Source organism: Balaenoptera physalus, assembly GCF_965194825.1.
Source record: "Balaenoptera physalus genome assembly, chromosome: 16".
In the NCBI taxonomy this organism is placed as follows: domain Eukaryota; kingdom Metazoa; phylum Chordata; class Mammalia; order Artiodactyla; family Balaenopteridae; genus Balaenoptera; species Balaenoptera physalus.
The window spans coordinates 45,619,141-45,639,525 of NC_138898.1; the positions used below are offsets into that span (position 1 = coordinate 45,619,141).

The 20,385-nt window shown below is 58.5% G+C and overlaps 1 protein-coding gene across 1 annotated transcript; it reads right to left on the reverse strand.

Annotated features, from left to right (window-relative positions):
* Positions 1-1,099: 1,099 nt before the first annotated feature.
* CST7 (cystatin F) lies at positions 1,100-18,521 on the reverse strand. The gene is made up of 4 exons (XM_082428654.1): positions 10,973-18,521; positions 3,205-3,377; positions 2,204-2,320; positions 1,100-1,575 (listed from the first exon to the last, which is right to left on the reverse strand). Exons 1-4 carry the CDS (start codon positions 11,040-11,042, stop codon positions 1,498-1,500), a joined length of 438 nt encoding a protein of 145 aa, XP_082284780.1. The 5' UTR covers positions 11,043-18,521; the 3' UTR covers positions 1,100-1,497.
* Between the last annotated feature and the right edge of the window lie 1,864 nt (positions 18,522-20,385).

The following is a 20,385-nucleotide window of genomic DNA, read 5'->3' on the forward strand; positions in this document are numbered from 1 at the left end:
AAACAGGTAGAATTGGGTGGCAGCATGGGACTTCAGGCCACCACTGGTTGACATCCACTCCCTGTGGTAAGTGACGCTGTCACGGGCACAGGGGGAGTTGGGGGCAGGGGTGCCGTGAGGCTGCTCCCCGTCACACCTCTCCTTTCTCACACCACGTGAGGCCTGTGGCGCAGCGTCCGGTTGGTCTCACAGTTGTCAGGAGACACTTGGCCTTGTGCTCTGGTGCGTGTTTGAAAGTGAGGATGGAGGGGACCTCAGAGCTTGCGTCCCCTGTGTCAATCATGGGGGCCCCACAGGTGTGTCCTGAAGCGTCTGGCCCTGGTGCTGGACCCCAGTGTGCCTGCCGTCCTGCTGATGGATGGGGTCAAGCAGGGGCTGAACTTGCTTGTGTTCACGAGAGGGCTGCCTTCAGGGGCTTTCAGAGTCTTGAACGAGTTCAGCATCGCGTGGCATAGTGGCCGCCACTGCCCCTGAATTAGTGACCAGGAGGTGAGTCAGGGCCACAGAAATGGAGGCGGCTGTGGAATTATCGTGACTCTCATCGCTGCAGGAGCCAGAGGAACTTCACTTGGGGGTTCGCGTTTTGTCACGTTTATGACAGCGAGCTAAGTCGCCGTATGAATTTAACGCACATTTTCTGTTTCCTGTGAATTACTGAGTCGTTCTTTTAAAGGTGACAGCATGTTTTGCGCTAATCCGTAGTTGGATGAGGACGCCCGGGCTCACGGTGCAGGCGTCTGGGTCCCCTCCTCCCGCTTGGCCCAGCCTTGCGCCGCCTCCACTGCGAAGGCCTTCCCGCCTTCCCACCCACGGTGGTGCCCCTGCCCAGCAGGTCCTCCACCCTGCCTCCCTCTCTGTGCTGGGCTGTGGGGTCTGCTGGCTCCGTCCCTGCCCACCTGCCCAGGCGCAGCTGCCGAGCCTCAGGCAGCAGAGAACATGGGGGTGGGATGCGCAGAAGACAGCGCAGCTGGAGGTGGGGGGCCGTGGGGCTTTGGTCTTCAGTACGGTTCAGTGGTGAAGCCCCCCAGGGCTTTGTGGAGGGAAGGGGCCCTCCTGACTTCCCCATTCTCCCCTTAGCAGGTCAAGCAGCAGGCATTGCTTTGAGGTGATCAGTTCTTTATTCAGGTTTATTCCTAACTATTCACCCAAGAGGTCACTGATGGCCTGGTCCCTGCCCAGTGCTGGAATGATTATTCAGATGGAAAGATGGCCCTCTGGGCTTTCCTTGAGGACCTGGGACCTTGGGGCAGTGAGGTGGGAGGGCCCCTCGGGGTCAAGAACCCGTGTAATCCCCATTGGAGGACTCACCCTGTCTGTGCAGACCCTAAATCTAGGTGCACAGTGTCGGGGAGACTAGTTAAGTTTGGAAGGAGACTTGATGTGTTCAATCCAGCCGTGGGGGGGGCTCTGCGCTGACCCCTGGCACCGCCATTCTGCTCTCAGGAGATGCTGTTTCCCAGGGCCCACGACAGCAGGAATGGAGCTGGGAGGCGGGAGTCAGTGACAGCGGAGGACAGGCACCTCGAAGCTCTGGAGCCAGGGGACCACCCAGACTTCAGAGTAGCAGCTGAGAGTCTGAAATGAGGGTGGCCTGAGGGTCCCCCTTTACGGAGGCTTCCCACCCCGCCAGGGCGACCCAACCCGCCGCAGAGGTGGGTTCCCAGCGCCACTGCCTCGGGCAGGTGTGTGTGTGTGTGTGTGTGTGTGTACACATGTGTGCTTGTGCTTGTGTGCTCACGTGTGTGCGCCCACACATGTGCATGTGTGTTTTCTTTACTGAAGAATTCCCTCTCTGCCCTGATTTTATTTTGGAAAAATTTCAAATCTACAGAAAAGTTGAAAGAATAATTCAAAAATATATACTCAACACATGTATTTACAAATTACCAAATTTTGCCACATCTGCTCTCCCCATGTGTGTATATAAAATTTCTCAATTATCTACAAGTTTTCTTTTGCCCTCCCCCCACCCCCAAACCTGCAGTGTTTACTCCCTGGAGATGTGCCTGTGGGAACGAGGAGGGGTGGTCGTTTGGGAAGTCCTGGGGGGCTGCCTCTCGCTCTCCCATGTCGGGGGTGGGCGTGGGCGCTGCTCAGGGGTGGGATCAGGAACCTCGCAGGTAGAGCAGTGCCGAGGGTGATTTCCAAGGCTGCGAAGGTGGCTGGGGGGTGGTGAGCAGTGGGGAGGCCAGAGCCCTCTTACCCGCTTCAGGGTGCGGTTGGTCTGGAAGCTGCAGTCGTCCAGACTCGAGTGCCTGGTCTTCTTGCAGGTGGTTCTGCTGATGTCCAGGTCCAGCATGAACTTCAGGCCCTTCACTATCTGAGGGGATAGAGGGCGGGCCTGGGTCACTGGGTCCAGGACATGGTGAGAGATGGGGTGAGCTGGGGGCCCACCTCCCTCCCCCCAGGCTTGGGCATGCGCTCCTGCAGACGGTGGAGACTGAAGACCCCAGTCCCCGGGTCTGGGCCCCTGGAGTCCTGACACTGGCTACTTACACCCGCGCAGAACACCCTCCGTGATAGGGACAGCATCCTGCTCTGAGAGTTTGCGGTTGCCAAAGAGAATAGAGACAATAAAGTCACCCCCCAGTCCTGTACCCAGGGGTGACCATTATCGTGAGTCAGCATGTGGGGTGGTGTCGGGCAGCACACATCCTCGGGGCTGTGGGTCTCTCTCCCCAAGGCCAGCTCCCCGGTCAGTGACCGTGACGCTTGCTGACCGGCTGCACTGGGCCCCTGCTTTTTGAGAGTGGCTGCGTCCTGTCACTGACTGTGTCCTGTACCCTCACTGACCTGTGTTCTCGGGACCCAGGACAAGCCAGGCCTGGCTGCCCCGTGGTGTCCCCGTGGGAGGGGGAGCACTGAGCTGCTCGTATGGGGCCGCTGAGAAGCGTGGGGACCTCGCAGGGTGTGACACTCCTGCAGGGACGGGGCAGTGGTTGGGGGACATGGCCAGAAGTGCTTTGGTGCTGTGGAGCAGTGGCCTGCGGGCAGCCCGGCAGGCAGGCAGCCCTGAAGGTGGGCGGTGGGGCAGCTTGTGCCCCGTGGTAGCCGCCCTCCCCCACATCCTCCCTGTGTGCTGCCTGGGAGGAGCCTGGTTCAGTGAGAGACGGCGCCGGCCTCGGTGCCTGACTCTGGTGGCCCCGGTCCGGTTCTAGGTGGTCAGACCTGGCCGCCTTGGGCAGTCCTGAGCCCGGACCCCACCTGGACGAGGGCTCTGCTGACGTGCGACTCCCGGAACAGGAAGGCGTCGTTGCTGCAGTTGTTGAAGCTCTCGGCACTGTGTCTGGCTGCCCTGAGGACGTCCGGGTCGTTGGTCTTGATAGTCTTGGGAAATCCTGGCTTTACACCCGAGTTAAGGATCTGGGAACAAAAATCTGGACGAGAAACAGAACCAGACAAGAACATTACTGTGGGGGGAGTCCTTGGTCCAGGGATCACGCCTCCTGCCTCTGCTCCCAGTGTGGCGCCCGGCCCGTCCACCCCTCGCCATCCACCCACCCGGCCTGTTCTCCCCTCCCCTGGCCGTGTTCCCTGCCGGCCCTTCCATCTCTCGCCCCCCAGTGCGTCTGCCCTCCGTCCCCGTGGTTGCCCCGTCCTCAGCTGAAGACCAGTGTGGTGGGCGGCACAGAGGTGGATAAGATGTGGTCCCGTCCTGTCCCTGCCCGCATGTGTCCCTGGGTTCTGTCCTTTCAGAACCCAGGTTGTTTTGAACAGTTACAGGAGCCTGGACACCACTGCCTGCTCTCAGGCCTGGACCCTCTGTCAGGATGAGCCCTGGTGCTCCGAGAAGTCGGCCCTGGCCTTTGAGGCTGCCCTCGGCTTCGAGCCCTCAGCTTGTCCCCAGCAAGTGGCCGAGGGGAAGTGCTCGAAGGCCGTCCTCCGCCCCCAGGACTCTCAAGCGAATCCGCCCAGCTGCCAGGTCCCCGCGGCGCCCATGTGCTGCCTCCTTTGGGGTGTTTGGGCAACAGGTGGGTGGTGGCTTTTCTAGTTGGTGGCTCAGGGGTGACTTGATTTCAAATTTATGTTTCTCAGTTTTGCTGCAGTGGTCACGGACTACTTTTATATTAAAAACTAAATTGGGGGGGAGGGAGAATGGGAAGAGGGTTTGGGTTGTAGATTACTTCTCTTTTCTAAGAACTCCCCAGATTTTCCTGAAATCATCTTGTGCCAGAAGTGACCCGGAGCTGACCCACCCCGTGGTGTCGGCTCAGCTGTTTTCTTTCACTGAGTCGCGTGGAGCGTGGGGTCCGCGCCTCGTGCACGGCCTGCATCGGGGCTCAGCTGCGTCCTGGCCGGTGTGGAGGGTCCACTGCCCTGCACTGCCCTGGAAGGTCACTCTGCCTCCCTTGGCCGTGACCTTGGGGAGCACCTGTGGTGCATTCAGTGGGGGTGGGGTCAGCACGTGGTGGACCCGCTGGAGCCACAGGAAGTGGAGACTCGTGGACGAGGTTCCGGACGTTGAGTGTGGGAAGGAGGGGTCCCGTCCTCACGGGGGACACGCTGGGACTGCAGACCCAGCGTGCTGGGTGTGGGCCCCGCCGTCTTGAGGACACACGGTTCCTTGGTTGTGAAGAAGTCTCGACTCGTGGGAGGAAAACAGTGGTGTGAGGTCGGCAGCGCTTGGGGGCTTTGTTCTTCAGGGGCTGGATGGGGGTGTCCTGCTGGAGACAGGGCCCCCCAGCCACGGGGCTGATGGACTGAGAGGACCTTCACCTCAGCTGGGGGTGGGGGTCAGGGTCAGTGGGCTTGCTGGGCCGGGACCCAGGCATCTGGCAGGATGGCCCGTGTGCGGCTATGTGTCCAGGAGCCTGGGCTGGGGTCAGTCCAGTACGCTGGGACCTCTTCTGGGAGCCAGCCTGTACGCGGGTCACAGCAGAGGGTGAGACACGGCGCACGCCAGCTCAGCTCAGTGGGGAGGTCTTGCCAGGGTGTCAGTGAGCCCATCAGCCTAGAGCGAGGTTTTCGGAGGAGGCTGGTTCCACCGCCACCTGAGGTCTGCACAGAGCCCTCCTTAGAACTGGATGTCTGCTGTGGCAGTGGACACACGAGACCCCCACCGGGTGCGAGAACCAGGACGGCCAGAGCCGGCCCTGTGCGGCCTCGCTGAGGGGTCTCCTCTCCAGGTGGGTGGAGCGGAGGAGGGGGCTCTGGCAGTGGGCAGAGAAGGCGTGAGTCCAGTCTGGGTAGGGTCTGCGGAGGGCTCATGACCCTGGGGGTGAGCCGCTGGCGCTCATGACAGCCTCTTTGTAAGAGGGGCTGGCACTGCCCGCCCAAGCGGGACCCCTCCTGGCAGGTGGGCCCCAGCTGGGTCCCTGGGTCGAGATGGAGCTCTGGATGGCTCTGTGAGGCCCCCTCAGCTGGGAGGCCTGCTCCACCCCCATGAGAGCTTCCCAGCAGGTGAGGTTGTCGTTCATCCCCCACGAAGCTCTGTCCCCAACGTCTCTGAGAATCTCCTTTGCCATAATCCGGCCCTCACATGACGTCCCCGCAGACTCTGGGCTGGGCCGTGGCTGAGGTCTCTGGACGCAGCAGCTGGGTTGGTCGGCTGGCTGGGCCCTGAGCCCGTGGCTCTGACTCTGGTGCTGGGAGGGCTGCTGGCCTGCTGTTGACGACAGGAAGTCCAGTGTGGTTTTCTGTTTGGAAAACAGCTTGATTTTTGCTTGTCAGCATAGTCCGAACAGCAGACGGGAAGGACCACCTGGTGGGCGGTCCAGTCTCCCATGTGTTTGTGGGTCTATATCCACGGCTGTTTTTTCTTTGTACAAATTACATATATTCCTTTTTCTGATTATAAGCTTACTTGTTTGGTAGGAAACTTGAAAAACACAGAAAAGTACAACAGAAACATTAGAGCTCACTCTCAGTGTTGCAAAGGTAACCACTGCTACCTGTTTTTTAAATAAAGTATACTACATTTAATTTCGCTTGAACTTAACATGATTATAATAATGAAGTGAAACTAGGTGAGGCCAAACCTCTGGTGAATGTCTCTGCCAAACGTGTGATGTCAGTTCCTAAGCGATTTCGGTAAAGTTACAAAGAGGTTATAGGAAACATTGAAGTTGGTTTATTTTTACCTACATTTCCTAAAATAAAGGCTTCAGTTAAGTGAGGCTGCATCAGCAGAGTTATCTAAACAAACAGTAGAACCCCATTTTTAATTTAAAAAAGTTGAAAAGTCAAACCTATTTTCAGAGCGATTCTTCAGAATGTCCACAGGGCAAGGTTGGTGCAGAATAAGCCCAAAGAGGGGCTCTCCTTCCTGAAGAAGACAGGCAGCTGGGGGGGGGGGGCCCTGGGCCCCAGCCAGCTAGCCCTCTCCCACCACCGCCAAGGGGGCCCCCGGGCCGGCCGTGGTCCCATCTACAGGGAGGAAACAGGCCTCAAAGGAGTGCAGGGCGGGTTAAACCTAGGTGTGAAAGCCGTGTTCTTTTTCTCTTTTTCTCTCAAGAAGTATTTCTTGATGGGTGCTGTGGGCAACTCCAGGTTGGGGGCAGGACGGTGATCCGGCAGAAGGGGCTCAAGGAGGGAGCTGGGGGTGGGGACCAGTTAGAGGGCAGAGAGCAGAGCACGAGGCAGCCCTGACCGCCCTTAGCTGCAGGCTGGGTGCGGGGGCCAGAGTGGGGGATCGTGACTCACACCGGTGGCAGGTGGTGGCCTGGTGATGACTGAAAGGACAACCAGAAGGAGAGGTTGTGAGGAGGAGCAAACACTCTTCATCACACGCGCTGGGGTGGGGAGGGGCCGGGCGGCGCAGAGAAGTGAGGTTTCCAAATGAACCGGACTCCCTCCCCCATCCCCTGCCAGGCGGGGCGTGGAGGCTTTGGCCCAGAAAGGCACTGGGAAGAGGGAGGCGGGCAGACCCCGTGGTGAGGGGTGGGCTGAGTCAGGAAGGAGAGAAGAGGGCCCCTTACTGCTCTTGGGAGAGAAGTAGCTCTTCAGCTGGTCTTGAAAAAAATGACTCAAGACGGCAAGAGATTTGGCAAGAGATGGGGGGCCGGAGACTTGGTAAGATTAGGGTGACAGCAGCGCTGTGCTGGGTACTGAGCGGGGGGTCCAGCCGCCCCCGGATGCACGGTTGGGCGAGCACAGTGTGCAGGGGCACGGGGCTTGGAGGGAGGACGGCAGAGGCCCAGCTTTCCTGGGGCCGGAGCAGACTCCCCGGGGCGGAGATGTGAGCCCCTGTCGTCTCAGACCTGGGCGGTGGAGCTGGCCCTGGGACCGAGAGCGTGGGCAGGAACCAGTGCGGGACCTGCCTCTGGCAGATCCTTCCCACCTGCCCTGGCACAGCCGGGACCTGCTCCAGGAGCCAGCACGCTGGGGATCCCGCAGGCCCCTGGGCTGCTCAGGCTGCACCAGTGGACTCCCGGCCATCCCCTTCTGTGAAATTGCCCCAGGCCCCTTGGACACCCCCTGATTCAACCTGATTCAAGGGAGTCAAGGAGTCTCTACTCCCCTGGTGATCAGAATGGGAAGCAAAACGTCAAGGAAACATTCTGATGTTTCTTGCTGAAAAGTGTAACTTTCCATCTAAATCACAAGTGATTCCTACTCCAGCTCCTGTCCTGTCCTGTCCCTACACCCCCTTCTTCAGAACTAACACCGGCCCCACTGATTTCGGTGGCCAGGCTCTGCACTTGCCCTCACCAGTTGGGGCACTCAATTCCCTCCACTGGTGTGTGGGCACTTCACAAACATCGAGGGGTTCAAGGCAGATGCACAGTTGAGCAGGTGGAGCCGGACCTTGGGGGACATTGTCAGCAGCCCTTTTGGTTGCGGCAACAGTTAACTGTTTCTATGCAGGTTAAAGAGGATGGAGTCTGCCCTCCAACCACCACCAAACATGCAGCAAATGTCCCAGGAGAGGACAACAACTTCCTGACAAAGAGCAGCTGGTAAAATGAGCCTGCAGCAAATATCCCAGGAGAGGACAACAACTTCCTGACAAAGAGCAGCTGGTAAAATGAGCCAGCAGCAAATGGTTTTGGTAAACGCCCCTCAACTTGCTTTTCTGAAAAATGAAGACGTGGGATGACGTCCCGTAGGAGGCGCTGGAGCCTGGGACGCTGGCTGTGCGTCTACGGATGCACCGAAGCCGGGTAGGGGTGCTGGGCCCTTTGGAGAGTCCGGTGCCTCCGGCCGCGCAGCCCCTCCCTCCCTGGTGTGGAAGGGAGAGGGGGCTGCTCAGGCAGCTGGGGCTCCCCACCCCTTCCTGTTTCAGGAGTGTCGTGTGTGTGGCCGGGAGGTGGGGGGACCCGAGAAGGGAACCAGGGTGCCCAGGAGCCGAACGCGGAGGCCCCTGCTGGAGGCCGCCCCACCGTGTCCCCAGAGGTCTCCTCGTGGAGGCTGCTTCCCTGCCAGCATCACGGGGCCCTTGTCATTGTCACGGCTGGGGTCCCGGAGCGCACACTAGGAGGGCTGTGCCCACAGAGCGGGGTGCTGGTGTCCACTGCCCGCCTGGAGGTTCACTCCGAGCCTCGCCCCCTTGCGTGACACCAGAGCTCAGTGCGCTGGTGGTTGCCCTTAATTGCGTGGGGCCACACCCACCCGGCTGTGCTCTGGGGGCTCTGACTAATGAGTAGCCCCGTTCTGAGAGCATAGGTGTCCCCTGGCACAAACAGGATGCTGGTTAGTCCCCGCCTTAATCCACTGGGACATGGCCAGAGTGAGTCCCAACTCTGCCTCTCAAAGGCTGTACAGCCTTGGGGAAACTGCTTGACCTTTCTGAGCCTCCGTGTCCTCATATGTATAATGGGGTGATGATGGCACCAACCCCACAGGGTTGTGGTGGAAATACAGGAGGCCATCCACAGGAAGATCTTGTCGATAAAGGACATGCCATAGTGTCATGATTATCAAATGTGCGAAATGGCTGCGGTGGGGCTCTGAGGGCAGATGGGTGTCCCCACTGGAAAAAAGAAACCTCAAAATGCAGAGGGTGGGTCAGTGGCCCTCATGCCGAGATGCAGCGGTTCCCCCCGACACCCCGCCCCAGGATGCAGGCCGGCATGGGCCTCCCTTGTCGTGGGTGGTCTCTGGGTCCTGCCACTGGTGACGATGGCTGGTGGACCCCAGGCCCTGCCAGGCGGCCTGTGATGGGAAGATGGGCCCCTGTGAGCCCGACTGGGAGGGCTTCCCAGGAGAGATGAGAGTCAGGTTGAAAAAGGGCTTCCATTTTCAACCGAAGGAAAAGTGGCTGAAGAAATCGATGTAGCAATTTCCTAGGTTCTGAAGGGCTTGGGGAGGGCGGCTGCCGGGCTCAGGTCAGCGTAGTTGAGTGCCAGGGGTGGGGAGAAGCCAGGTGCCCAGGTGGCGACACTCGGGGCCCCCGTCCTCCCACCACGGAAGACTCTAGGGTCTGTTCTCAGAGGAAGGCCGTGGGGCTGAGGGGCGGACTTGGGTCTGGGGCTGAGCTGTCTCTGCTCGATCCCCAGACCGGGGCCTCCAAGCCACTCACTCGAGCCCGAGGCCCTCGCTGGGGCCGTCACCTGTCACCTGACGGAGGCAGAAGACAGGATCTGTGTGGCGTAGGGGCTGCGGCCAGCAGAGGCTCAGGAGCAGGGGTGCGGGCAGGCGGGTGGGCGGCTGCCCCCCACCCCAGACCTGGGGCATTGCCTTCCGTGGGCCACCGCAGCCAGGCGCCTCCAGGGCCGGAGGGGTGCAGTGGTTTACCCATTTCATGGACAGTGAGACTGAGGCTCAGAGAGGCTCCAGGTCCCAAGGCCTCTGCATGTGGCTTGGACCCTGGACCCTCCTCCATCTGGGCTGCGGGGCTGAGAGCAGGCCTGACGGGGGAGGGCCGGGCCAGCCAGAGGGCTGTGTCAAGGGCAGGCCGTCTTCCATATCCCGAGGGGGTAGGTGCGGGACTGGGTTGGAGAGGGTTTGGTCCAGCACCAAACCCCAGCAGAGGGGAGGCAGTCCTGCCAAGGAAAGGAGGCCAGCGTCCAGCGCCTCCTGGGCCACGCAATCCTGCTTCTGCCCCGCTTGTTAGGGGAGGAAACGAGGCTGGCAGAAGCAGCTTAGGAAAGCGGGACAGAGGGCACGAACGTTACATCCCAGTGCAGTGGAGATGGCGGGCCCCTCACTCAGGCTTTCAGAGGGAGTCACTTCCCTGGTCTGAACATCCAGCCACTTCCCTGGCCTGGCCTCCTTGGTTGGGCACTAAGGGGGCCCAGGAGGACAGACAGCTCCCGGAGGAGAGGACCCGTGAGGCTTCATGGTGTGAGCTAAGACCGCGGCTGGGGGAGGGGGCAGAGGCAGGATGTCCTGTCCCCATGGTGCCTGAGATGGTCCAGAGCCCCAGGCGGTGTCACCCACTCCCGAGGCTGTGACCTCCAGGGACTGAGAGGCTCAGGCTGTCCCCTGGGCACCTGCCTGGGCACCCCCCGACCTGGTCACCCGTGGCCAGGCTCCGGACCTCTTCAAAGAGGGAGGAGGGCAGAGACCAGTTGCTACCTGGGGGCTGTACCCCTCACCCCCTGCTGGTCACTTAAGCCCCGGCTACCAGCTTCCTCGTGCGCATGGGGGCAGGTGCTCACGGGCTGTGTTACTGGGCAAGTCGCCTAACCTCTCTGTGCCTCATTTCCTGGCCTACAGGTGGCGGCTTCCCTCGCCCTCCCCCCAGCTCTGGCCTAGCTGGAAGGATGAAGACTTAGGGTCCCCCGAGCCAAGTCACAGGGCAGCAGCGGAGGCAGGAAGGGTGCACCATCAAATAGAAATGGCCTGACCGCTACCCTGTGCGCTGTCTCCGCGGAGGGGCTGTGGCAGGCCTCCCTTAGGTACTCGCAGACCCCTGGAGCGGCGGGGTACAGAAGGCACTTCCCCGGTCCCCAGACACCCCCAGTCCCCCTCTCTGCCGAAGCCTGCTCCCCACAAAGGCAGCTGCTGTGAGGTCCCCTGGAACGTGCCTTGGGAACGGGGTTGGGGGGCAAGCTCACGGCGCCTGGACAGTGGGGAGGCCCCCTCTTACCTTGTGAAGGGTCCCCCGTGGCACCCAGGACCAGGCCACAGACGACCAGCAGTACCCCGGCAGGACGCATGGCTGCACGCAGGGCTGTGCTGGGCAGGGGCGCCGGCAGCAAGGTGCTGGGGCAGCCCCGCCCCGCGAACCGCCTGCCTGGGGTGCGGGTGGTGGTTTCTTGCTCTTCGTCTCCACATCTTGCAGCTACAAACTCAACCGCTTCCTTTGTAAAAGTTTCCAAACAGCGATTATTTGCAGGGGAGGGGAGAAAGAGGTGAGAGCTGTGAGCAAAACTTCTGCGATTTTCTACCCTTGAAACACATGGAAGAGACGTTGCAGCAGAAAAATGAGCAGGAATTTTCAGAAGCACACTCACCTGGGGTTCCTTCTCCAAAGGGTATGCTCCTCAGGCCTAGATTCTGGGGTCTGAGTGGCTCCCTGCAGGAGACTGTGCTCCTGCTGGCGTGAATTAGGCGACTCTCCCTGGGAAGTAACAGGAAAACAGGGTGCAGACTGCAGTTCAGAGGCTGACCATCGCCAGGCCTGGAACTGGGTGAGGAACAGCGTTTGCTGATGAATGATTGATCCTTGAAACTTTTTGGCTCAGAGCTGGCAAAGGAGAGGAACAGTGTCTGGCCTAGAGGTCCCGGCACTCTGCCCAACCTCTAGGCCAGGCCCACGGTTAGGAGTGGGAGCTCTGGAGCCAAAAGGCTTGAGGCTCTACTTCTGAACACCTGGGCCACCTTGGGTGGAGGTCTCCAAGCCTCAGTTCCTCAGGTTATGCTGAGGATTTGGGGGTGTCGTGAATGTCAACGGCCACTCTGCCTGTGCCCTCCACCAGGCATGGCAAGGAGTTGGGCTGCCCCTGTGCTCACGGCCTTGACCCTGCAGTACCTCGGGGGCCGGCGGTCACTCCTGCATGTCCTCAGTGCGCAGGGTCATTCCCACTTTCAGAAGCTCCGGGGGTTGGGGAGCTCAGAGCGGTTTTGGGACCTGCCTGTCACTGCACTGTCTCCGGCCCTCGGCCCCGTTGTCTGCGAACGTGGGTGATGGTCCACCTCGCCGCCCAGGCCTGGGGGCGAGCAGAGGCCCAGAGAGGAGGAGGGAACTGGGGTTAGAGCAGCGTTACAGGCCCCCGGGGGAGTGTGCATGTGTGCACTGGGTACATGTGTCATGTGTATGCGTGTGCATCCAGTCTTTACATGTGTCTGAATGTGAACATGTGGAGGTGTGTTTTTCTGAGTGTGAATGAAAGGTGTGTATGTGCTTACACGCAGATGTGTATAAGTCTGTGTGAGTGTGTTTTGTATGTATGTTGTGATATTGATTTTATGTGTCCACTGGGCCTTCATCGCATGAGGCAATTCCTTGTGATAAATCTCTTTATACACACACACCCCCTACTGCCTCTGTTTGTCTGGAGAACACTGACCCACACATTTGTGCAGGTGTCTGTGCCTGTATGTGTCTGTGTGTGAGAGTGTACATTGCTTTCGAGTCTGTGTGTTCATACGTGTTTTTGTGTCTGTGTCTCTGTGCACGTGTGTGACTGTGTGTAGGTGTGTATGTGCACTATTTCTGCCCCATCCTCGGCCTGCTGGGGGTCGTGGGCTCTGCACTGAGCCCCACTCATTCATTGGTGGGTCTGTTCACCACTCACCCTTCCTGCCACCCTTTCCTGCTTGAAGTGTGGTCCCCTGCCCAGTGCCCAGTCAGCACTCCCTGGGCCCTTGATGGAAATGCAGCTTCTCAGGCCCTGCCCGTGATCAGGCTCTATGAGTGGGGCCCAGGAATCTGTTTTCACAAACCTCCCAGGAGACTTTTTGTCTGCCGGCCTCCACGCTGTGCCCCCTGTTGGTTGGCTGGAGCCGTCCAGTTCTCAGGCTGTCCTCCCCCCGGCCGAGGAGCGAACCGGACACCTGAGCCGTCCTGCTGCTTCCAGGTCCCGAGCTTCCTGCCTCGTGCAGCCCGTCTTGGCCACAGCCGGGCCCAGGGAGCCTGGGGCTCCGCCAGAAGTGTTGCTGAATTTGTTCTGATGACAGCGGCGGTGATGGGGAGAGGGCATGTTCCAACACTTGCTGTGTGCTGGGCACTTTTCTCAAATCCCCACACCATTTGACAGTCGAGGAAACTGAGGCACAAGGGGGTGAGAAGTTGAGGGAAGTTCTGCAGAGTTGGGGCCCAGGCCCAGTGCTGTGGTCCCGGCCGCTGCCCTGCACTCCCTGCCCCCTGCGCCCCCTGCCCCCGGCCTGGGGCCCCAAGCCTGGGGCTGTCCGTGCCGGCCACGCTGGCACTGGCCAGCCTGCAGATGCCAGCTTGGCCATGGGGGTCCCTGATGGTGGCCCGAGTGAGCTGACATCCTGTCCAGCACGACTGTTGGCGAAAGCATCACCAAGCCCTGCAGAGCAGGAGTGTGGGGGGCCTTGGAAGGAGTCTAGGGCTGTGTGTGTGTGACTTTTGTGCACCCAAACAATGTACAGAAGAAGCACAAAAACTGGTTGTCCCAGGAGAGGATTATCCGATGGGCTTCTGAGACCTTACGCCCTGCGTGTACTTTATTTTCTAAAGTCCACGGTGGTTGTCTGAGTGGAGGGGCAGGAGTGTGCTTTTTTGGTCTGGGAAGAGCTGCTGGGTGGCGAGCAGACTTTGTCCACACGGTGGCGCTGTGACCCAAGAAACGAGCAGGTCTCGCCCGGCGTTTCCCACGCTGTGGGCTGGGGGCTTCCTCTTCTGCTCTGGGACCCCCCCCCCCTCCCGCTTCGGTCCCTACATCTGCTGTACTGGTGATGGATTTCAGCAGTCCTGGGCCCTCTCTGGGGAAATGCTGTTCTCAGCAGGGGTGGGAGGGACCCTGCAAATCTTCGGCCTCGGGGCCCTTCACTCTCCCCAGGCTGGGCCTCCTCCTGGGGGATCTTGGTGCTTGTGCGGGTGGGGTTCCTGCACCCAGTGCCGCCCCCAACCATCCGTCATGATCGCACATTCTGCACGTGGGGGGCTGCATGTGTTGGCATGTCCATCTCCATGGGGTCTGGGGCGTCCCTGCGAAGAGCCACAGGCTGGGGCCTGGAATCACCCTAAGGTGCTGGTGCCGCGTCTGGACTTGATCTCAGCGGGGCTGTCGGTGTGGTGGCCCCTGGAGTGGCAGGTGACAAACCCCTGGATCAAACCCACCCTGAAGCTCATGTGCTGCTAGATTTTCCAGTTATGAGTTCCCATCCAGTCTCTTGCTGCTTAAGACCATTCTAGTTGGATTTTCTAGGTTTGTTTCCCTTTCCCTCAGCATAAAAGGCCCCAACTGACAGATGGGAAACAAGTTTGTGGCTGGGTCGGTATCAGGGGTATGTGCTTGCCAGTTGGGAGGCTGGAGAAGTTGGTAATGCTATTAACCAGGAGAACTGAGAACCTTTCCAGTGGTGACGGGAGCCTGGATCCACAGGTGGAGCTGAACTCACGGGCCACAGGCACAGTGGGGCTTGGTTCCTGGATACTGCACACAACCTGCCTTACCTGTCTCAGTGCTGTGGCTTCTGCCCAGAGGTCATGTAAAGGCCTGGCCTGGCTTCTGACACCCGTTACCTAAGGTTGCCAGTTAAAATACAGGGCACCCTGTAAACTTGAATTTCAGAGAAACAACAAATAAATTTTTAGTATAAGTATATCCTAAATATTGCATGGGATGTACTTATACTGAAATCATTCATTCTCTAAAGTCCAAATTTTCTGTATTTTTATGTGCTAAACCTGGCAGCCCAACCCTTGCTTGGTCTGGTGACCTGGGTGGAAGGACAGAGTTGCCAGCTCTTTACACGTGATTCTTCTGTGTGGATCCGGGGGCTCTCAGCTCAGGGCCCCGGTGGGTCAGCCTGGTCAGCTGACCACACCGGCCAGCCCTGGGTCCTGGTTTGGAGCAGCACCTGGTGTGACGGGACGGGACGAGATTCCGCTGCTCCTCTTGCCCTTACGCTTTGCGGGTAAGAAGCGTCCTCAGGGGCCCTGATACTTGCTCTCCTGGGTGGACTGTATGCTGCCCCTCGCTTGGGGACTCCGCGAGGGCTGGGCTGCTTGGCCTCCCACTGTGTTACCCAGAAAGCGACTCACGCACGACATCATGTTGCGGCAGCGGCTTCTCACGGAGACTGGAGCTCAGCCTGCACAGCTGTGTGTACTGCCCTGAGAGTGGCTGAGGCCAGGGCCTGGGACCAGGGGGCTAGCCCGGAGGGACTGAGGGCGCGGTTGCCCCCTCTGCTGACTGCTTGGTGGGCACAGGGCACCGCCGGCCCCACGGGGGGACCTTGATGCTCATCCTCCAGCCGAGGGGGGGGGTCACGCCCTTTGCCAGGGGCAGCCTGAACCCCCGGGGCTCCAGGCAGGACCTCTCTGCAGGCCCATCGCCGCTCCAGAGTTCTGGCTGCCCTCACGCCCCAGCAGGCCGCCGCTCTCCCCGCACCATCTTGTTTGCTCCCCAGGGACTCATCCCTACTGTCTCCACAGAAGGGATGTTTAAGTTGAGCTCTGATGACGGGGTAGGAGTTTTATTGGCAGGAAAGGAGGGGGTGAAAACAGAGGGAGCATCGTGACCAGAGGCTGGTGGGGGTCGGGCTCCTCGTCAAGACAGCTGTGCTGCTCTGTGTGGCCGCAGCTGGGGATAGAGGAGGCTGGCCCAGCCTCATCGTGCGGTCCTGGACCTCTGGGTCCTTCTTGGGGCCACCTGAGCCTAGGAAGGTTTGCTCAAGGGGAGCAAGTGCTGGTGCTGACAGCGAACTTGGCTCTGCCGCTGCCAGCCAGGCCCTTGTCCAGTGGCTGTTTAAGCCTCACGCTGCAGGACAGTGGCAGTAGAGTGACCTATGACCTGGCATTGGAGAGCCAAGGGCTGTGTGCAGATCTAGACTCTGTGTCCACCTGTATCGTCCCCACCCGCCTGCTGAGTTTCCATGGGCCGCATTCTCTTCCAGTGGGTTTTACAGCCAAGGGCTGTCAGGGTCTGGAGTTGGGGCTTTGGAAACTCCTGGAAAGGCTGGAACTGGAGGATGAGGAGGAAAAGACTCAGGGCAGGACGTCGGGTGCTGGAACCTGCTGTGACCCCAGGACAGGGACACGGGCTGCTGACCGCCGAGGGGAGGCGGCTCTCTGACCTGTTTTCCCCCTTCACATCTTTCTTTCTGACTAAAGCTGCGTTTTCTGCTCTTAAGGCTTCACGTGATTACGTTTAGCCCCCTGCCATACCCCTGTGTTCTGGGTAATCACACCACCTCGAGGTCCTTTCTCACATCTGCAGTGTCCCTTTTCCCTGAAGAGTACCGTAGTCACAGGTTTCAGGCTTAGGATGTGGGCATCTCTGGGGCCATTGTTGTGTCTGCTTCAGGAGGCGTCTGGAAGAGGAGGGCCCTGCAAGGTGGTAGGCCAAGAGCTGCTGAGGCCTCTGGGGGCCTCGGCTCCGCTGTCTCACAGACCGCCTACCTTCATCCTCCTCCTCAGGAAGGTCTCACGCTGAGTACCGCCCCTCCAGCAGACCTGAGACAATGGTTGGAGCGCTTGGCATATGGGGGGGTCCCAGTGAGACACGTGCACTCGTGGACAACAGCCAGACCGCACGTGACCATGGCACTCTGCCCACTCCCTGCTGCCCCTGCCCAGGAAGCCAGACCACAGCCTCTGCTGCAATCATCCCAACGGTCAGGCTTGGTCAGGAGCTGCCAGCTTCCCTAATTTTTGCCCCCGTGTTCAACTTAGCATCAACCAGAGAAGAAAGCCGAATGTGCCCCCAGCCAGGCCTGCGGGATGCCCCGCTTCTAGTTGCCTGCCTCCAGCCTCCCCCGTCCCCCTCCCTGGCCTGCACGCCCGTCTCTGCCACGCGCCAGTGGCTGAGTTCCCTTGCTGTCTCACGCTCTGAATAGGGGATATAGCTTTTGCTTGTTCTCTTCTGGGTGGTCCTTGTTTACTTCCACGCCGGGAGACGTGGGTGGGGAGTGGGACGGGGACACAGCCTGTACAGGTGGGCTAATGCACAGGTTCTTGCTGGGCAGCTGGGGATCTCAGAGCCAGGCCCCTGGAGGGTGGGGAGGTGCTGGGTGGTGGGCTGGAGAGAGCCCTCAGGCAGAGGTGGCGCTCACAGTGTCCCCCCAGTAGCACGGCCACCCCGCCAGGCACTGCGATGTGGGCAGAGCACTGAGAGCACCTGCCTCCGGCCGCCGGCAGCTTCCAGGTGGGGCCCTGGTTCCTACGAGGGCCTCTCATTAGAATAGCCCCACAAGCTTGGCAAAAATGCAGACCGTTTGTTCCTGAGTGAACAGTCACTCTGTGGATCTGGGTGTGGGGCTGGGAATGAGCATCTTCAGAGCTCCTGGGGGCCCAGCTAGACCTTGGAGCACAGCTGGGCCTCCACGAGAGCTCAGGCAGACACACCGCCCGCCCCACGGCCCAGGTTTGTCTTCCTCCCTGCGTCCCTCCTCGTTTCACGGAATGATTGCGGATTTAAATGCGTGAAGATGGTATCAACTACAAATTGGCACTTGCCGTTGGCACTTGCCACCTACCTCTACAAGGATTAAGTCAGGTGCTGCTGCAGCTGCTGACTTTCAACACCCCTTGAAAGGAGTTCAGGGTGGAGAGCAGAGATGAGGCCCTCTGTGCTCTGGGAAAAACTGGCAGAACAGGTCTACAGATACATATTTTCAGGAGCAGATTTTATGAGCCCAATTCTTGTATCTCCTCATATCTAGAAAAGCACTAGAATCCTTCATGGTGACGACTGCTCCTCATGACTAGCAGAAACCTTCTGTAAAAAAAATATGTGCTTGATTGCATGTACTCCCCTTGAACCAAAATCACACATATACTGACCTTCCCCCCACCTCTTTGGAGCAGTTTCTCAGAGCTATCTGAAATGCTGTCTCCCGGGCTGCAGTCCTCATTTTGACCCAAATAAAACTTAGCTCGCAACTCTCACATTGTGCATTTTTTTTTAAGTCGACAGTGGCTTCTCTGCCTCGGTCCCCCTTGGCATCTGACGACCCATTTATTGCTGTTAATTAGGCACCCGGGCGTACCTTCCCTCGGGCGTCTGTAACTCTTGGGCCTCGTTCGTTTGGCTCCATGCTGATGCAGATAACCCATTTCACTGGCTTTCCTTCTGCCATGAGTTTCCGTAGCCCTCGTGTAAAATTTCCAGATTGTAATTTCCCAATTCCAAGTTGTGTGGTGAGCTAGGGTTGGTTTCACTGCCTCCCTTGCCTTTGTCCCATCCTTGGTGAATTTTTAATTGTGCAGGTGAATCTGCTGAGGTGTTTACCCTCCTGAAACCCCTGGGACCAGCCCAAACCAGGGCTGGCTGGACTTACATGTTGTGTGTGTGGTGGGTGCAGGTGTCACAGAACCAGGAATCCAGGGTCAAAGGGACAGTCATGAAAGTCGGTTCTCACTTGATTTCTTCCACAACATTTTAGTAGAAAAATTTTCAAGTTTTTTCAGAAAAGTTGAATGAATCGTTCTGTGGACATTCACATGCCACCCCCTAGATGCCACAGTTAACTTTTTCTGCATTGGCTCCATCCATCCATCATCCGTCATCCATCCATCCATCCATCCATCATCCTTCCATCATCCATCCATCCATCATCCTTCATCCATCCGTCATCCATCCATCCATCCATCCATTCATCCATCATCCATCATCCATCATCCATCATCCATCATCCATCATCCATCCATCCATTCATCCATCATCCATCATCCATCCATCCATCCATCATCCATCCATCTATCCATCCATCCATCATCCTTCATCCATCCATCTATCCATCCATCCATCCATCATCCATCCATCATCCATCTATCCATCCATCCATCCATCATCCTTCATCCATCCATCTATCCATCCATCCATCCATCATCCATCCATCATCCATCCATCATCCATCTATCCATCCATCCATCCATCACCCTTCATCCATCCATCATCCATCCATCATCCATCCATCATCCATCTATCCATCCATCCATCCATCACCCTTCATCCATCCATCATCCATCCATCTATCCATCCATCCGTCCATCATCCATCCATCATCCATCCATCATCCATCTATCCATCCATCATCCATCCATCCATCCATCATCTATCATCCATCACCCATCCATTCATCCACCCATCATCCCTCAGTTCCTCTTGCTGTTTTTGCACATTAACTACAAAGTAGCTGCACTTCAGTTGATGTTGAATCCTGGGGACCCCATGCTGCCCAGTGACCACGTGGCCTCAGTTTAAATTCCCCTGGAAACAGGAAAGCTGCTGCCTGCTGTAGCCCAGTTCCACCGCTCCAGGTGAACCAGGTTCCCTTCTGTGCCAGGGGCCCAGTGACAGGCTCCCTTTCTCCCAGGTGTGACTCTTCAACAGAAGGCATTGAAGGGAAGCAAGAGGTGGAACCCATGGGGATGTTAGAGCCCGGGGCTGGGCCCCTCCTGGCCTCTGGCCCAGGGCCTCTGGCCCAGGGCCTCTGGCAGGCCCGGAATGTGTGGGTCTAACAAGCCCGTAGGCGAGGCTGATGCAGCTCATCCAGGCTTCACTTTGAGAACTGCTGATTTAAGCTTGCACGGTTCAGTGGAAGTCCAGTTATCCCTAAAATAACTGCTTAGTCGGAGTCTCGGGTGTCCTTTTGGAATAGGTATGGAAACATGCTTCTGGCCCGAGGGTACCACTCTTTGACCCCCGAGGGAGGCCAGGCCAGCCCCTCTCCTGGGCCCCCGGACACGCCAGGCTGCTGGCCGTGGGGCGGGCACCTTCAGGGTGGCGACTTCCTCCTGTCTGGGTGTGTTTCAGGTTGCATGTCTGCCGCCGGCCGCCCCAGCGGCCTCTGTGGCTCTCCTCAATGCCTGGGTGTCCATGGCTCCACTGACCGACAGGAGATGGGGTCCTGGCTGAGTCCCCGCAGAGAGACATCATCATTAGAGCTGGATGGGCCGTGGCACCAATAACCTTTCTTTGCTTAAGTTATTTCCTCACCACCCAGAGTAAAATGTCCTGTAAGCAGGCAAGTGTGTGTCTCTGAGACCGCCTTTGCCTTCTGCGGACTGCTGTCTTTCACACTCTGTTGTTGCAAGTTAAGTCATTAAAGAAGGAGTAAACTTGTGCTAATTGTCGATGGCTTACTACTACCTACTAGGACGGCCAGGCTGGGGATGTGTGTGAATTTCATTAATTTCTCCAGGCTTTTGGGGTTTGGCTTGAACTCATAGGCCCTCCATGAGCAAACTCTTGTAAAAGCTTTAATTAACTCTTGCCAGTGTCAATATGTTTTATTACCTTCTGCAGCCCACAGGCTCCCCTGTGGCTAAATTACTCGGATGTTCCCAGCCGCCGTCATGAAGGCCGGTGCTCTGGGCAGACGGGAGTGGATTGAGTTGCTTTATGGGCTTCAGCTCAAGGG